Source organism: Heterodontus francisci, chromosome 3 (genome assembly GCF_036365525.1).
Source record: "Heterodontus francisci isolate sHetFra1 chromosome 3, sHetFra1.hap1, whole genome shotgun sequence".
Classification (NCBI taxonomy): domain Eukaryota; kingdom Metazoa; phylum Chordata; class Chondrichthyes; order Heterodontiformes; family Heterodontidae; genus Heterodontus; species Heterodontus francisci.
In genome coordinates, this window is record NC_090373.1 from 83534743 (window position 1) to 83550124 (window position 15382).

A 15382-nucleotide genomic window follows, 5' to 3' on the forward strand; every position below is an offset into this window, starting at 1 on the left:
TCCTTGAAATTCACTGCCCTCACGTCCTCCCTTAACCTGTCCAGCACACAAATCACCTACCCATATTCAAGGCTAATGCCTCAACTGTGCCATCTCATGTGACCTCTCTATTCCCATCATTTCAAGCACTTCCTTGGGTCCCTCACCATTCACATTACCCTCTCCACTTCCTCCTGCTTCTCCCCAATGTTAATTATAACTGCACTTTATAACTCTCATCTGCCTAGCCTTTAGCCCTCCCTTCACCACTATACTTCTGTAGGTATCAATCTGCCTAATCACTCTCTCACCTCTACCTTTGATGCCCTCATTCTCCTACTTACACCTTCTAAAGTGATTCCCTTTACTCTCTCCCACCCTGACAGCTACCCAGAGCCTCCATCTTTGCTCTCTCAAGCCCAAGAGTAGCAGGCTTGAACATACCTGGCACAGAACTGATTTAACTATTCATCACTAAAACTTGCTGGATCACATCAAGCGCGATCGAGCTCTTCTCTTCCCTGCAAAAATTACTGCTCACTACTCCAAGATCATCCTGGAATGCAAATAAAATAACCTCTAGCTTCTTTTCTCCACTACCAACCATAAAGCTCTACTGGACCTCACTCTGTTGTACCAAAACAACCTATTCTCATCTCTCCCTTATCTTCCCTTTCCAAGCTCGCCTTGTGCACGAGACCCATCTCCTTGTCTCTCAAATCCTATTCCACTAAACCACTGACCAGCTAACTTCCCTTACTCGTCCTCATGCTAGCTGACTGTGTTCTTCCCTTTGCAAGCTTGCACGGTCACCCTGTTTCTCAAAAAACGTAAAGTATAAAAGTGGAATGTCTCACATTTAAAAAATCACATTTACACCAGGTTATAGGTGCCATATAAGCACTTTAACCTCTATCACAACTTTTGAACAGCAACACATTACCACTTTGATGTAAACTGCAATGTAAGAGGTTATGCAGATATGAAATAAACCTAATAATAAACATGAATAGGACAACTTGGGAGTTTCACAAAAATGCACTGATTGGAATTTGAAAATAACAGTCCAAGTGATCCTTCTCATGTCCTTAGCCTCCAACTGCTTTCTCCGTTACAACCTTTCTTGTCTCTCGATTTTATCACTGCTACTATGGTCAGTGCTCCTTTAAACATTCCTGTCTGGTTTCTTCTGACCTTCAAATGCCATCCCACTCACTTTTCTTGCATCTTCACTGTGCTGTTGGTACGTACTCATACTTCCCAGAACTTCAACTGTGGAACCTCTTACCTTTCTCAATTTTTTTTTCCTCCTTCAATTTACAGATTTTTGAACTCCTGGGTGGGTGTCACCTAATGACCATATTTTTTTTTTCTCTCACATTTTTCAACCATGATGGACCTTATACTTGGCATGTCATCTAGTTGTTTCAATTGCAAAAAAAGTGTGTGAATTGCAACATGCAGCCCCCTGAAAGTTTGTCAAAAAACTGAGAACCAGAATTATATATAGGATCTGGGGTACATCAGATTTTTACTCAAAAATTAATAGCCTTTATCGTAATTCAAAGTAACTCTATCAGAAACAAAAGATTTGTTTTTCCAGAGATATTTAACAAAAATCATAGATCATCCTAAACTATGTATCATGCTTATTACGAGATGTACTATTTTAATGTTCCTGGCTTTTCCTTCCTAAGGTTTAATCTCATGGAATTCGAGGAGCATTTACTATATTGTTATGGACAACATACTATTGTGGCCACACCATAACAATCAATAGGACTAGTAATCCTGAAAACATGAATTCAAATCCCACCAAGGCAGTTTTGAGAATTTGAATTCAGTTTAAAAAATCCAAAAATAAAAAAGCTGCTATCAGTGATTTGTCATTAAAACACAACTAATTAATGGCTAACACAAAAGGGAACACCTAAGTCTGATTAACATATAAATATTGAAGGGTCATCAAAGGAAGAATAGGGCCAATTAAGCACCAAAAAGGAAATCTTCTTGGGGAGACAGAGGACAATGTGAAGGTACTAAATGAGTATTTTACAACTGTCTTCACTAGAGAAGAGGCTGCTGCCAATGTCGGAATAAAGGAGGAGGCAGCAATGATATTGGATAGGATAAAGATAGATAAAGAGGAGATACATGAAAGGTTGCAAGTCTTCAAACTAGAAAAGTCACACGGTCCCGATGGGATGCATTTTAGTTCTTTTTATTTGTTTATGGGATGTGGGTGTCGCTGGAAAGGCCAGCATTTATTGCCCATCGCTAATTGCCCTTGAAAAGGTGGTGATGAGCTGCCTTCTTGAACCGCTGCAGTCCATGTGGTATATGTACACCTACAGTGCTGCTAAGAAGGGAGTTCCAGGATTTTGTCCCAGCAAAAGTGATATAGTTCCAAGTCAGGATGGTGTGCAACTTGAAGGAGAACTTGCAGGTAATAGAGTTCCTACACGTCTGCTGCCCTTGTCCTTCAAGGTGGTAGAGGTTGTGGGTTTGGAAGGTGCTGTCGAAGGACCCTTGGGGAGATGCTGCAGTGCATCTTGTAGATGGTACACACTGCTGCCACTGTGCATCGGTGGTGGAGGGAGTGAATGTTAAATGGTGGATGGTGGATGGGATGCCTATCTAGCGGGCTGCTTTGTCTTGGATGGTGTTGTGCTACTTGATTGTTGTTGGAGCTGCACTCATCCTGGCAGTGGAGAGTATTCCCTCATACTCTTGACTTATGCCTTATAGATGGTAGACAGGCTTTGGGGAGTCAGGAGATTGAGTTACCAGCCAAAGAATATCCAGCCTCTGACGTGCTCTTGTAGTCGCTGTATTTATTTGGCTGGTCCAGTTAAGTTAGTGGTCAATGGCAACCCCCAGGATGTTGATAGTGGGGGCAATGCCATTGAACATCATGGGAAGATGGTTAGATTCTCTCTTGTTGGTGATGGTCATTGTTTGGCACTTGTGCGGCACGAATGGTACTTGCCACTTTTCAGGTTACTGAGGGAAGTAAGGGTGGAAATTGTAGAAGCTCTGACCAAAATCTTCCAATCCAACTTGGATATGGTGCTGCTGTCAGAGTACTGAAGGATTGCAAAATGTTGCACTCTTGTAATAAATGCAAGTCAGCACTGACTTGCTAAAGACTATTTGTGTTTGACTAAACTTTTCATGTTCTTTGATGAAGTACCTTTGATGAAATACTTTGATGGGGTGGGTTGATGTGTGTAGTGCAGTTAATGTTGTGTATATAGACTGTAAAAAGGCATTTGACAAAGTATGACATAATAGACTTGTTAGCAAAATTAAATCCTATGGAATTAAAGGGACAGTGGTAGCATGGATACAAAATTGGCCAAGGGACAGAAAGCAGAGAGGAGTGGTGAATGTTAACTTTTCAGACTGAAGGGAAGTATATCATGTTCCCCAGGTATCAATGTTAGGATCACTGCTCTTTTTGATGTCTGTTAAAGACTTTGAAGGGAAAAATATGCAGTCTATTGGGGAAAGAGCAGGGTAGTGGATAAAAAGGCATAATTTCAAAGTTTGAAGATGAAACGTAACAATGGATAGTAACAGACTTCAGGAGGTTTTAGACTGGTGAAATGGGAAGACCTATGGCAGATGAAATTTAACACAGAAAAGTGTGAAGTAGTACATTTTGGGGGAAGAATGAGGAAACACAATATGAACTAAGTGGTACAATTTTAACAGAGGTGCAAGAACAGAGAGACTTGGGTGTACATGCACAAAAATATTTGCAAGTGGCAGGATAAGTTGATAAGGCTATTATAGAAGCACATGGGATACTTGGCTTTATTAATAATAAATTACAGTGCAAAAGAAAGGACGTTATGCTGCAGAAGAGATTTACTAGAATGATACTCGGGTTGAGGGACTTGAGTTAAGTGCAGAGACTGGAGAAGCTGAAATTGTTCTCCTTACAGTCTGGAAGGTTAATTGGAGATTTAATAAAGGTGTTAAAAATCATGAATGGTTTTGACACAGTAAATAAAGAGAAACTGTTTCCAGTGACAGAAGGGTCGGTAACCAGAGATCAAAGCTTTAAGGTGATTGGCAAAAGAACACGAGGAGGCATGGGGCTGAATTTTACCAGCCCTCTGACGTCGGGGTCATGGTGGGGTGGGGGGAGGAGCAGAGAAAACTGTTTCCATTGGCTGAGGGGATGGTAGGGAGGGGTAGAAGGGCAAAGATAACTAAGTTCGGGGGGAAAATTCGGCTTGGGAATAAATTTTTTTTGGTGAGAAAGATCCAAAAATAAAGTATGTGGTCATTGGTGGGTGGGGGGGGGGGGGTTGCGAGAGTGGCTTTCAGCTTTTAATGAATTTTCTACAATTAATGTCAAAGAAATGTATCTGTAAAAATATAGATGCGGATGAAGGGCTTGAAGCCCTTTAAAACGGTGCTGGACACCGTTGTTAGTGGCAAAACGGCCACCCCCTCTATATCATGGTGGCAGCCGTTCTGCCATTTCTTTAAATGAGTCCCCGCACAAAATATCGCGGGGCTCAGTGGCACACAAGTCGTGCGTGCGCTGCACCTTCTTTCAAGATCACCGTCGAGAACGGCAGCAAGCTTATAAAATTCAGCCCAAAAGAGGTGCTAATGAGGGAGTAGATGTGTTGGTGCTAATTTTTCAAAATTCCCTAGATTCTGGAAAGGTTCCATCAGACTGGGAAGTATCAAACATAACCCCTCCATTCAAGAAGTGAGGGGGGGCGGGGGGGGGGGGGGTGGGGGAGGCTGGAAACAGGTAACTATAGGCGAGTTAGCTTGACGTCTGGCGTGGGGAAGGTGTTAGAATCGATCGTTAAGGAGGCTATAGCTGGGCACTTAGGAAAACTTCAAGGGAATCGGGAAGAGTCAGCATGGCTTTGTGAAAGGGAAATTACGTTTAACCAATTTATTGGCGTTCTTTGAAGGAATAACATGCGCTGTGGATTAAGGGGGGCCCGCTAACATACTTGGATTTCCAAAAGGCATTTGACAAGGTGCCACATAAAAAGTTATTGCACAAAGTAGGAGCTCATGGTGTAGGGGGTAACACATCAGTATGGATAGAAGATTGGCTGGCTGACAGAAAACAGAGTATGCATAAATGGGTCCTTTTCTGATTGGCAGGATGTGACGAGTGGAGTCCCGCAGGGGTCTGTGCTGGGGCCTCAACTTTTTACAATTTATATCAATGACTTAGATGAGGGAAGTGGTGGCATGGTAGCTAAATTTACAGATGACACAAAGATAGGTAGGAAAGTATGTTGTGAAGAGGACATAAGGAGCTTGTAGACCGATACTGATAGGTTGAGTGAGTGGGCAAAAATCTGGCAGATGGAGTATAATGTGGGAAAATATGAAGGGAGGAAGAATAAAAAAGCAGAGTATTTCTTAAACAGGGAACTACTGCAGAATTTCAAGGTGCAGAGGGATCTAGGTGTTCTCGTGCATGAGTCACAAACTGTTAGTATGCAGGTACAGCAGGTAATAAAGAAGGCTAATGGAATGCTATCCTTTATTACGAGAGGAATTGAAAATAAAAGTAAGGATGTTATGCTTCAGTTATACAGGGCATTGGGGAGACCACATCTCGAATACTGTGTGCAGTTTTGGTCTCCTTATTTAAGGAAGGATGTGAATGCTTTGGAGGCAGTTCAGAGGAGGTTTACTAGATTGATACCTGGAATGAGCAGGTTGTCTTATGAGGAAAGTTTGGACAGATTGGGCTTGTTTTCACTGCAGTTCAGAAAAGTGAGGGAAGACTTGATTGAAGTATATAAGAACCTGAACGGTCTTGACAAGGTGGATGTGAAAGGATGTTTCCTCTTGTGGGTGAGTCCAGAACAAGGGGGCATTGTTTTAAAATTAGGGGTCGCAGTTTAAGGACAGAGACAAAGAGAAATTTTTTCTCTCAGATGGTTGTGTGACTTTGGAATTCGCTGCCTCAGTAGGTGGTGGAGGCGGGGTCATTGAATATTTTTAAGGCGGAGGTAGATAGATTCTAATAAAAGCAAAATATTGCGGATGCTGGAAATCTGAAATAAAAACAAGAAATGCTGGAAATACTCAGCAGGTCTGGCAGCATCTGTGGAGAGATAAGCAGAGTTAACGTTTTGGGTCAGTGACCCTTCTTCGGAACACAGTGCTGCCAGACCTGCTGAGTATTTCCAGCATTTCTTGTAGATAGATTCTTGTTAGGCAAGGGAATCAAAGATTATCGGGGGTAGATGGGAGTGTGGAATTCGAGACAGAAACAGATCAGCCATGATCTTAGTGAATGGCAGAGCAGGCTCGATGGGCCGAATGGCCTACTTTTGCTCCTAACTCATATGGTAGGTACTTTTTTTTTTACAAAGTGAGTTATTATGATCTGGAATGCCTGAAAGGGTGTTGAATGTTACAACTGAATCTGCTTCTGAGGAAAATTGATTAAATACAAAGGGAAAAAGATGCAGGCTCTGGGAAAAGAGCAGGGTAGTAGAATTAATTGGGTAGCTCTGCCAAAGAGCTGGCAATTGGACAATGGGCCAAATGGCCCCCTTCTATGCTGTACATTCTATGATTCTATTTCCTTTAGGAAAGGAAATCTGATGTCTTTAACCAGTCTGGGCTCCCTGAGACAGAGACGCTGAAAAATCCAGTCAGTAGGGATACATTTTGTGCATTATGCTTTCAACTATTTCATTGCACTAAAATGTATAATATTTCAGTAAAATTATTAATTTTTTAATCAAACTTCCATAGAACTTCAATATGGTAAAACAGGGTCTGGCCAAAGTGGGTTGGGAGCAGCTACTAGTAGGAAAGTCTACATCAAACCAGTGGGAGTCATTCAAAAAGGAAATAGTGAGACCTCAGGGCCAACATGTTCCCATAAAGGTGAAGGGGAGGACCAACAAGTCCAGGGAATCCTGGATGTCATGGAATATATAGGATTGGATAAGGAAAAAAAAAGGAGGCTTATGGTACATTCAGAGGGCTGAAAACAGTGGAGGCCCTAGAGGAGTATAGAAAGTGTAGGAGAGTACTGAAAGAAGTAATGAGGAGAGCGAAGAGGGGGCATGAAAAAACACTGGCGGGCAAGATAAAGGAAAATCCCAAGGCGTTTTATAAGTATATTAAGGGTTTCAGGATAACCAGGGAAAGAGTAGGGCCCATTAGGAACCAAAGTGGCAATCTTTGTGTGGAGCCAGAGGACATAGGCGACGTTTTAAATGATTACTTTTTATCTGTGTTCACTATGGAGAAAGACGATGCAAGTGTAGAAATCAGGGAGTGGGATTGTGATATACTTGAACAAATTAGCATCGAAAGGGAGGCAGTATTAGTGGTTTTAGCAGGCTTAAAAGTGGATAAATCCCCAGGCCCAGATGAGATGTATCCCAGGCTATTATGTGAGGCAAGGCAGGAGATTGCAGGGGCTCTGATACAAATTTTCAAATCCTCTCTGGCCACAGGAGCGGTACCAGAGGACTGGAGGACAGTGAATGTGGTGCCATTATTAAAGAAGGGTAGTAAGGATAAACCAAGTAATTACAGGCCGGTGAGTCTAACATCAGTGGTAGGGAAACTATTGGAAAAGATTCTGAGGGACAGGATTAATCTCCACTTGGAGAGGCAGGGATTAATCAGCGATAGTCAGCATGGCTTTGTCAGGGGAGATCATGTCTAACAAATTTGATTGAATTTTTTGAGGAAGTGACTAGGTGTGTAGATGAGGGTAAAGCAGTTGATGTAGTCTACATGGACTTCAGTAAGGCTTTTGATAAGGTCCCTCTTGGGAGATTGGTCAAAAAGGTAAGAGCCCATGGGATCTAGGGCAATTTGGCAAATTGGATCCAAAATTGGCTTAGTGGCAGGAGGCAGAGGGTGATGGTCGAGGATTGTTTTGTGATTGGAAGCCTGTGACCAGTGGTGTACTGCAGGAATCGTACTGGAACCCTTGCTGTTCGTAGTGTACATTAATGATTTAGATGTGAATATAGGAGATATGATCAATAAGTTCGCAGATGAAACGAAAATTGGTGGTGTCATAAATAGTGAGGAGGAAAGCCTTAGATTACAGGATGATATAGATGGGCTGGTAAGATGGGAGGAGCAGTGCAAATGGAAATTAATCCTGAGAAGTGTGAGGTAATGCATTTTGGGAGGGTTAACAAGGCCAGGGAATATACAATGGATGGTAGGACCCTCGGAAGTACAGAGGGTCAGAAGGACCTTGATGTACTTGTCCATAGATCACTGAAGGCAGCAGCACAGGTAGGTAGATAAGGTGATTAGGATGGCAAATGGGATACTTGCCTTTATTAGCCGAGGCATAGACTATAAGAGCAGGGAGGTTATGATGGAGCTGTATAAAACGCTAGTTAGGCCACAGCTGGAGTACTGTGTACAGTTCTGGGCACCACACTATAGGAAGGATGTGATTGCACTGGAGAGGGTGCAGAGGAGATTCACCAGGATGTTGCCTGGGCTGGAGCATTTCGGCCATGAAGAGAGACTGGATAGGCTAGGGTTGTTTTTCTTAGAGCAGAGAGGGCTGAGGGGGGACCTGATTGAGGTAAACAAAATGATGAGGGGCACAGATAGGGTAGATAGGAAGAAGCTTTTTCCCTTAGCAGAGGTGTCATTAACCAGGGGGCATAGATTTAATGTAAGGGGAAGGAGGTTTAGAGGGGATTTGAGGAAAAAGAATTTCACCCAGCGGGTGGTTGGAATCTGGAACACACTGCCTGAAGGGGTGGTGGAGACAGGAACCATCACAATATTTAAGAAGTATTTCGATGAGCACTTGAAATGCCATAGCATACAAAGTTACGGGCCAAGTGCTGGAAAATGGAATTAGAATAGATAGGTACTTGATGGCTGGAATGGGCACGAAGGGCCGAAGGGCCTGTTGCTGTGCTGTATAATTCTATGAGAAGTCAAAATACAAACAGCATTTACAAGTCATCTCAAAATTCCTCTCTTATCACACCTACCTAAGTACAATGTACAAGTGTATAGCACTGCACACATCAGAGATTTCAGAGTACCTTACAGAGAGGAAAAAATGAATGCTAAGAGAGACAGAAAGATCTGGTAGAATGGAGTAGGGGGCGAGGCCAAATGAGGAGTTAATGAGGAAAGTCTTTAGCTTTTGAAAGCAGAAACAGAGGAGATAAGGCAGAGGGATTAAGGGAGGGAGCTCCAGAGGGTAGGGACATGATGGCTGTAAGAACAGCCAAATACAATACAGCAAAGATGTAAATCAAGGAGTAGACCAGTATATGAGGAGCAAACAGAGGCAAGGGATAAACAGTCACCGAGTTAGGTTGGAGGAGGCCATGGAGGCATTTGAAGGCAAGGACAAGGATATTCAAGTTAATTCTTAAAGACACAGGGTATCAGTGGAGCCTCGTGCTGCAAAGCCTTGAATGGTTAACAACTTCAGCAATGGCACTCTGAATGAGCTTTGGTTTGTTAAGGGTAGAAGGATGTGAGTAAAATCAAGCCTCAAGATGACAAAGGCATTGTTTAGAATCCCTGAAGCAGCAGGGTAAGGGCAGGCATGGGTGATACTACTGTGGTAGGAATTGCTAGTCCTGTTCACAGGCTGATCTGGGAAAAGAAATTCAACTGAGGATGGAGCACAATGCTGAGACTGCTCATTAGGCTTAGTTAGAGGGGGCTCCTCAGGTTAATTTCAATTAAGGGAAGAAGCAAATAGGAGCTGCCAAGAGCTGAAAAGGGTGACTTAAGTATTGCCTTCATTAACTGGAGGAAATTTTGTTTCATCTGAATCATAATATTGGGCAGACAACTGAACAGGTGAGCAAAATCCTTGAAATCATGAAAGATGGAAAGATAAATCTGTGGACCATCACCATACAAAAGGAACCAATACCATGCTTCCAGATGATCTCACCAGGATAGGCATACAGGCAATAAAGAGAAAGGGCTAAGGATGGATCCCTGCAATTCACTGTTCATTACCACCAGACAAATCTTTGGAGAATTTGCAATATCCATTTTTGGCAAAGGTATGAATGAAACCAGAAGAAATCAGTGACATCATTGTGGATTGCCAAGGAGAGATATTTGTGAAGGGCAGAATGATTGACAATGTTAAAGGCAACAGAGAAATTGCAATGGATAAGGAGGGACAGTAAGCTCCGATCACTGTCACAGGGGATGTTATTTGTGACTTAGACCAGGGCTGTTTCTGTACTATGTCTCAAACAGGGAGAGGTAGAAGATGTAGGTGTGTCGTTGTCAGACAACACCACGTTCTTGGATGTATAAGTTTGACCTGCACTTGAGAAATTTACTGTTTTTTTCTCCTGAGTGTGAAATACATGTATGTGATTACATAGGTCTTCTAGTCTGTGAAATAATGGGCGTTATTCTGTTGTACGGAGATTGCCATTTACAAAGAGACTGTAAAAGCACTCACCTGATCTCCTTGAGTCCTTCACGCTGGATGACTTGTAGGATCTCCTTATGGCTCATTGGTGTGTTTGGGTACTTCTCCAGTACCTGATAAAGACGTACAGCAATGTCAGCTTCAACTATGTATTCCTGGGTGGTAACCACATTTACAGGGAGCATCCAGTACATATCTAAATAATCCAAAAGCTAACATATAAATATTCTGCTTTCTTGACAATATTAGGTTTTTTTAAAAAAATGACATAATTAAACAATGAAACATGATTAAGATATGGTATTCATAATTACATTGCAAATGTGATATTGCACATAATATTTTTAAAAGGTTATTTTTAAACCTGTTGTTCACTTAATGAAAACCGCCTTCCATACAAACTTAGTAAGAGAAAATCGAGGATTTCAATACTTATGAGAGGTGTCCACTTCCACTTAATGAACTAAAGCTGCATCAGTTATATTGGGCTGAAACTTATGGGCCTGCCACCGAAAACAAAGGCAGCCCGCACGTTGCAGAGCTACCGCGATATTAAGTGCAACTGCTCATTTAAATAGCCAGGGCGGACCGCCCACGCTGATCACGTGGAGGGGGCGGGCTGTCCATCCCCGGCAATGGTGTCAGCAGCCTTTGTGCAGGTGCTGATGCCATTTTTAAAGGGCGTCGAGCCCTACATTTCAATTTGAAGACACACTGATGTAAAATTGATATTAAAAAACTCAATAAATTTATCTTGCCCCTCTCCCACCACACCCCAATCAATTACCTGCTCTCTTCCCCCCAAAACACTTACCTTGTGCACCTGACTGTCCCACCCCAAAGTTCATAAACTTTACACTCTAACCCTTCCTACCATCCCCTACACCAATGATACCACTCTGATGCCACTCCCCACACTCACACACTGAAAAACTTACCTGGCCCCACCTCCCCATGTGTTCCACCTCGGATCCCCGGACGGGGATCCCAAGGCACGGGAGTGCCAGCCACTGGCACGAATATCGCACCGGGACAAACAGCGGGAGCGTAAAGGTAACTAGTTAATTCATTTAAATTAATTTGCATATTTAAATTGGCCTCCCTTCGCCAAGCGGCTGGGGGGCCGCCACGAGGCCTCGCCGCCACCAGCAATATCAGGCCGGGCATTCCCGGCATCGAGGCCTGTAGTGGGCCTCTCCCGGTGGCATTTTCTGGCCACCCCACCATGACTCTTGACGACAGGGGATCTGTAAAATTTTCCCCATTGAGTGTAAAACATACAACAACTCTGCCAATCAAATGTACTCATTTTCAGTGAAAGTTCATTTTAGCACAAGTGAGAAAACAACTGTAAACACAATAAGACAAAAAGTTCACTTACCAATTTTATGGTGGAAAATGCTAATTACCTACCCTGGGTAACTTCATCCTTATTTTTTGAAAGAATCTCAACCAATACACATAATTAAGATCTGCCTTCATCCATGAGGCAAATCATGTCATGTGAGTATGAAACTGACTCCGTATCTCAAGAATGTGAATTTTCACATTCGGAGTCCAAAGTCCAATAGAAAGTGCTTGCAGTCCAGTCATTGCCCCCATAATGGTCTAACAAATGAACAGGTTTGTGAGTAATGCCATAGAGGGATCTGTGTGGGGCACAGAGAAATCTGACGGCTTCTCCCAATGCGTTAGAAAGCTTCGTTCCTGGGATGTTTTCTATTTAAATTCTATTTATTCGGCCTGTTAAGTGAGCTTTGTGAAAGAATTGGAACTCAAGATCTTTTTAAACTTGAAAGAATAAAGCTTGAACATTCCTGTGGTAGGATAGTTTCTCATGAATAAAGCAATCATGCTGAAATATGGGCTGACCTCACATTTCTGAAAGCTATCCAACATTGAAAGAAAATGAATTGTATATTGGCTATCAGTCAATGGCAACGTTTCATGATACTGAACACAGATCCTTAAGTCAGGAGCTGGCATTAATTGGGTACCTAATGCAAGTTGCCTGAGATAAGTATTGAGTGGCCAAAACTGAAAGCAACAAAATTTATATGGCAGTGATTTTTGAAATTAAAAAGTATGTCAAATTATAGGACTGCAATGAAAAAAACTCACAAACTTATTCAGGCAGAATATGTAAAATAAAAAACAAGCTTTTAGAAGTAAAACTCCAGTCTGTTGCTGACGACAGAAGAATGCGTAGTTCAAAGAAAAAGACCTCATATATTTCAGTGGAGTTGGATATCTTGATCAGAATGACAGCAGAAAATGAAAATTGTTTAAAAAGATAGCAATTCCCCAAACACTCCCCTCCTTGAATGCCGACAAATCATAGTTGTATGAGAGCTGAACAAATTAGATGATCATTTCTTATAAAATGATCCAGCGACCCGGGTTCAATTCTGGGTACTGCCTGTGTGGAGTTTGTAAGTTCTCCCTGTGTCTGCGTGGGTTTCCTCCGGGTGCTCCGGTTTCCTCCCACATGCCAAAAAGACTTGCAGGTTGATAGGTAAATTGGCCATTATAAATTGCCCCTAGTATAGGTAGGTGGTAGAGAAATATAGGGACAGGTGGGGATGTGGTAGGAATATGGGATTAGTGTAGGATTAGTATAAATGGGTCGTTGATGGTCGGCAGAGACTCGGTGGGCCGAAGGGCCTGTTTCAGTGCTGTATCTCTAAACTAAACTAAACTAAACTAAAATACCAAAACTACTATGTGAAAGGACATCCTATTGTATTTTTTTTTTCGGTGCAGGCGATGGTGGAGCCAGCACAAATCTAAAGTTGCATAACTGACCACAAATGCTCATCTTTTTTAAAATCAGTGTAATCGATGTACTTTACCTACTGTCACCTTTTCTCTTCAAAAATCTCAATTGCTGAGAAATCTTGGAATGTTAGTTAATATCAGAATGATTAAGTGCACATAGTCACAAATACCAGAGATAAAAACAAGCACCGAATTAAGTTGTGGACATCGCAAGAATATAGAATTGACTGCTTGGGACCCAAATAGCAGTGTACAATAATTATTATAATAAATAAAAGCAAAATACTGCAGATGCTGGAAATCTGAAATAAAAACAAGAAATGCTGGAAATACTCAGCAGGTCTGGCAGCATCTGTGGAGAGAGAAGCAGAGTTAATGTTTCAAATGATGAAAGGTCACAACCTGAAACTCAGTTTCTCTCTTCACAGATTCTGCCAGACCTGCTGAGTATTCCCAGCACTTTCTGTTTTTACTGCAGAAACCTTTGTTCCTTATGGAATTCTGTAACATTTAAAATCAGAACATTGACTGCCAAGTTGATTTATCACAGGTGGAGACAACATACAACAAAGAGAATCATTCTACACATGGGACATTTGTCATAATATTCTCTTTTCATATCACTGGCTAACCATACGTAAGCAGAAATTAAAACAGAAAAGACTTGGAATTCAAAAGGCAAGTCAGTCAGCATCTGAAAGAAAAACACAGCAAGGCACTTTGGAGGAGACCATTTGTCAAAAAGGAATTGCGTTCTGTGCTGCTGAGGGGTTTCCCTGCAATATTCTTCTCTATCAGATGCTAGATGACCAGCCTTGGATTTCCAGAAATTTGGTTTTAAATTTCAGATTTCCATCATTTGGGTTTTCTTTTTATCTATGTGTACAGGAATGTTTCATGGCTATGAAATTCAACATAGAGTTTTTACATAGTGCTACCAAAATTTCAAGCAAGATCGCCTAAATGAAAGATCTTGCACGTGACACTCAATAGAATTTTCTCTGGTTTAGATGCCAGAAGACAAAATTTTCATCTGTAAGTTATTTACTTTCTGCCACCTTAAATGATGTTTGCAAGCTGAATTCTATGTTCAATCAGAGAAAAAGAACAATGAAGACCTTTGTACCAATCTTTTCTTTAAAACGAATTCCAGCTTATAGTGCATAAGCCTCACTGTCCTGATTATAATGCAACAGGTACGAATCAAAAAACTGCACAGATATAGCAAAATATGTCTCCATTTATAACAAACCTCTTTGTCCCATTAATGTTTGTTTCTGGCACTCTGCATTGGACCACAATCCTTAGCAATCTAGATCGCTCCAGTCAGGTTTCAACCCTCTTACAGCACATAAACAACACTAAAAAAAGTTATGAAAGGCATTCCATGTGATTTTGATGCCTTATCCCTCCGCATGCTTCTCAACCTACTGCAGCGTTTGACATGGTTCACCACACCATGCTTCTCCAACACCTCTCTTCCATTATTCAGTTTGGAGGGGTTGATTTGCTTAATTCCACCCTTATCTATACAATTGTAGCCACAGCACCTCTACCAAGGGCTTCTCTTCCCATCCCTGCACTGCCATTTTGTTACCAACCAAACACACCAACAGAAAACATTGTAACTCCCTTCCTTCTGTGGCTGCAGGTTAGAATTCTCACAAAATGGCAAACTGCAAATGTCCAATTAATACTTCATTGTCGTACATTTAATGTTGCTCAAAATGAATGCATAATATTGCCTTTATTTATTGTATGTTAGCCAAGAGCTTTCCGGACTTGCACACAAAAAAGTGCAGGCTTAACGGGTTACAAACTTCACAATAAGATTTACAATTCCTGTTTAAATAAGTGTAATATCTGTAAAGAATAAAGTTCTTAGCTATGAATTTAGAATATAATAGAAACTTATTAAACTTTTAACTTTTTGGGTTTGGGTTACTATTACTTTTTCCAATTCCATACATTTCCAGATAAATTAACAAAACAGAATGGGTAACTTAAATGCTTATTTGCTGTCTCACACATTTAGGCTGAATGGAACAGTTCTTCCAGCTTCAATCGATATTTCACATGCTTACACATGCTTTTAATGGGATGGAAATGTTCTCAAATGGATAATGACATTGCCATTGAGTGCAACTTCAAACTGCATTAACTGTGTCATTAGTTGCAATATATTAGATTTACGATATTAAA

At 41.5% G+C, this 15382-nt stretch overlaps 1 protein-coding gene across 9 annotated transcripts in view; it reads right to left on the minus strand.

Annotated features, from left to right (window-relative positions):
- The window catches only part of asxl2 (ASXL transcriptional regulator 2), a 444313-nt gene that overhangs the window by 302964 nt on the left and 125967 nt on the right, over positions 1 to 15382 (minus strand). For 5 of the 9 annotated variants that reach the window (XM_068024034.1, XM_068024028.1, XM_068024048.1 and 2 more), the window contains one exon: positions 10433 to 10515. The exons of the other annotated variants lie outside the window; for them this stretch is intronic. In XM_068024034.1, the coding sequence (XP_067880135.1) occupies positions 10433 to 10515 (83 nt within the window). Of the gene's footprint in view, positions 1 to 10432; positions 10516 to 15382 lie in introns of those variants that run through there. 9 annotated transcript variants of the gene reach the window in all.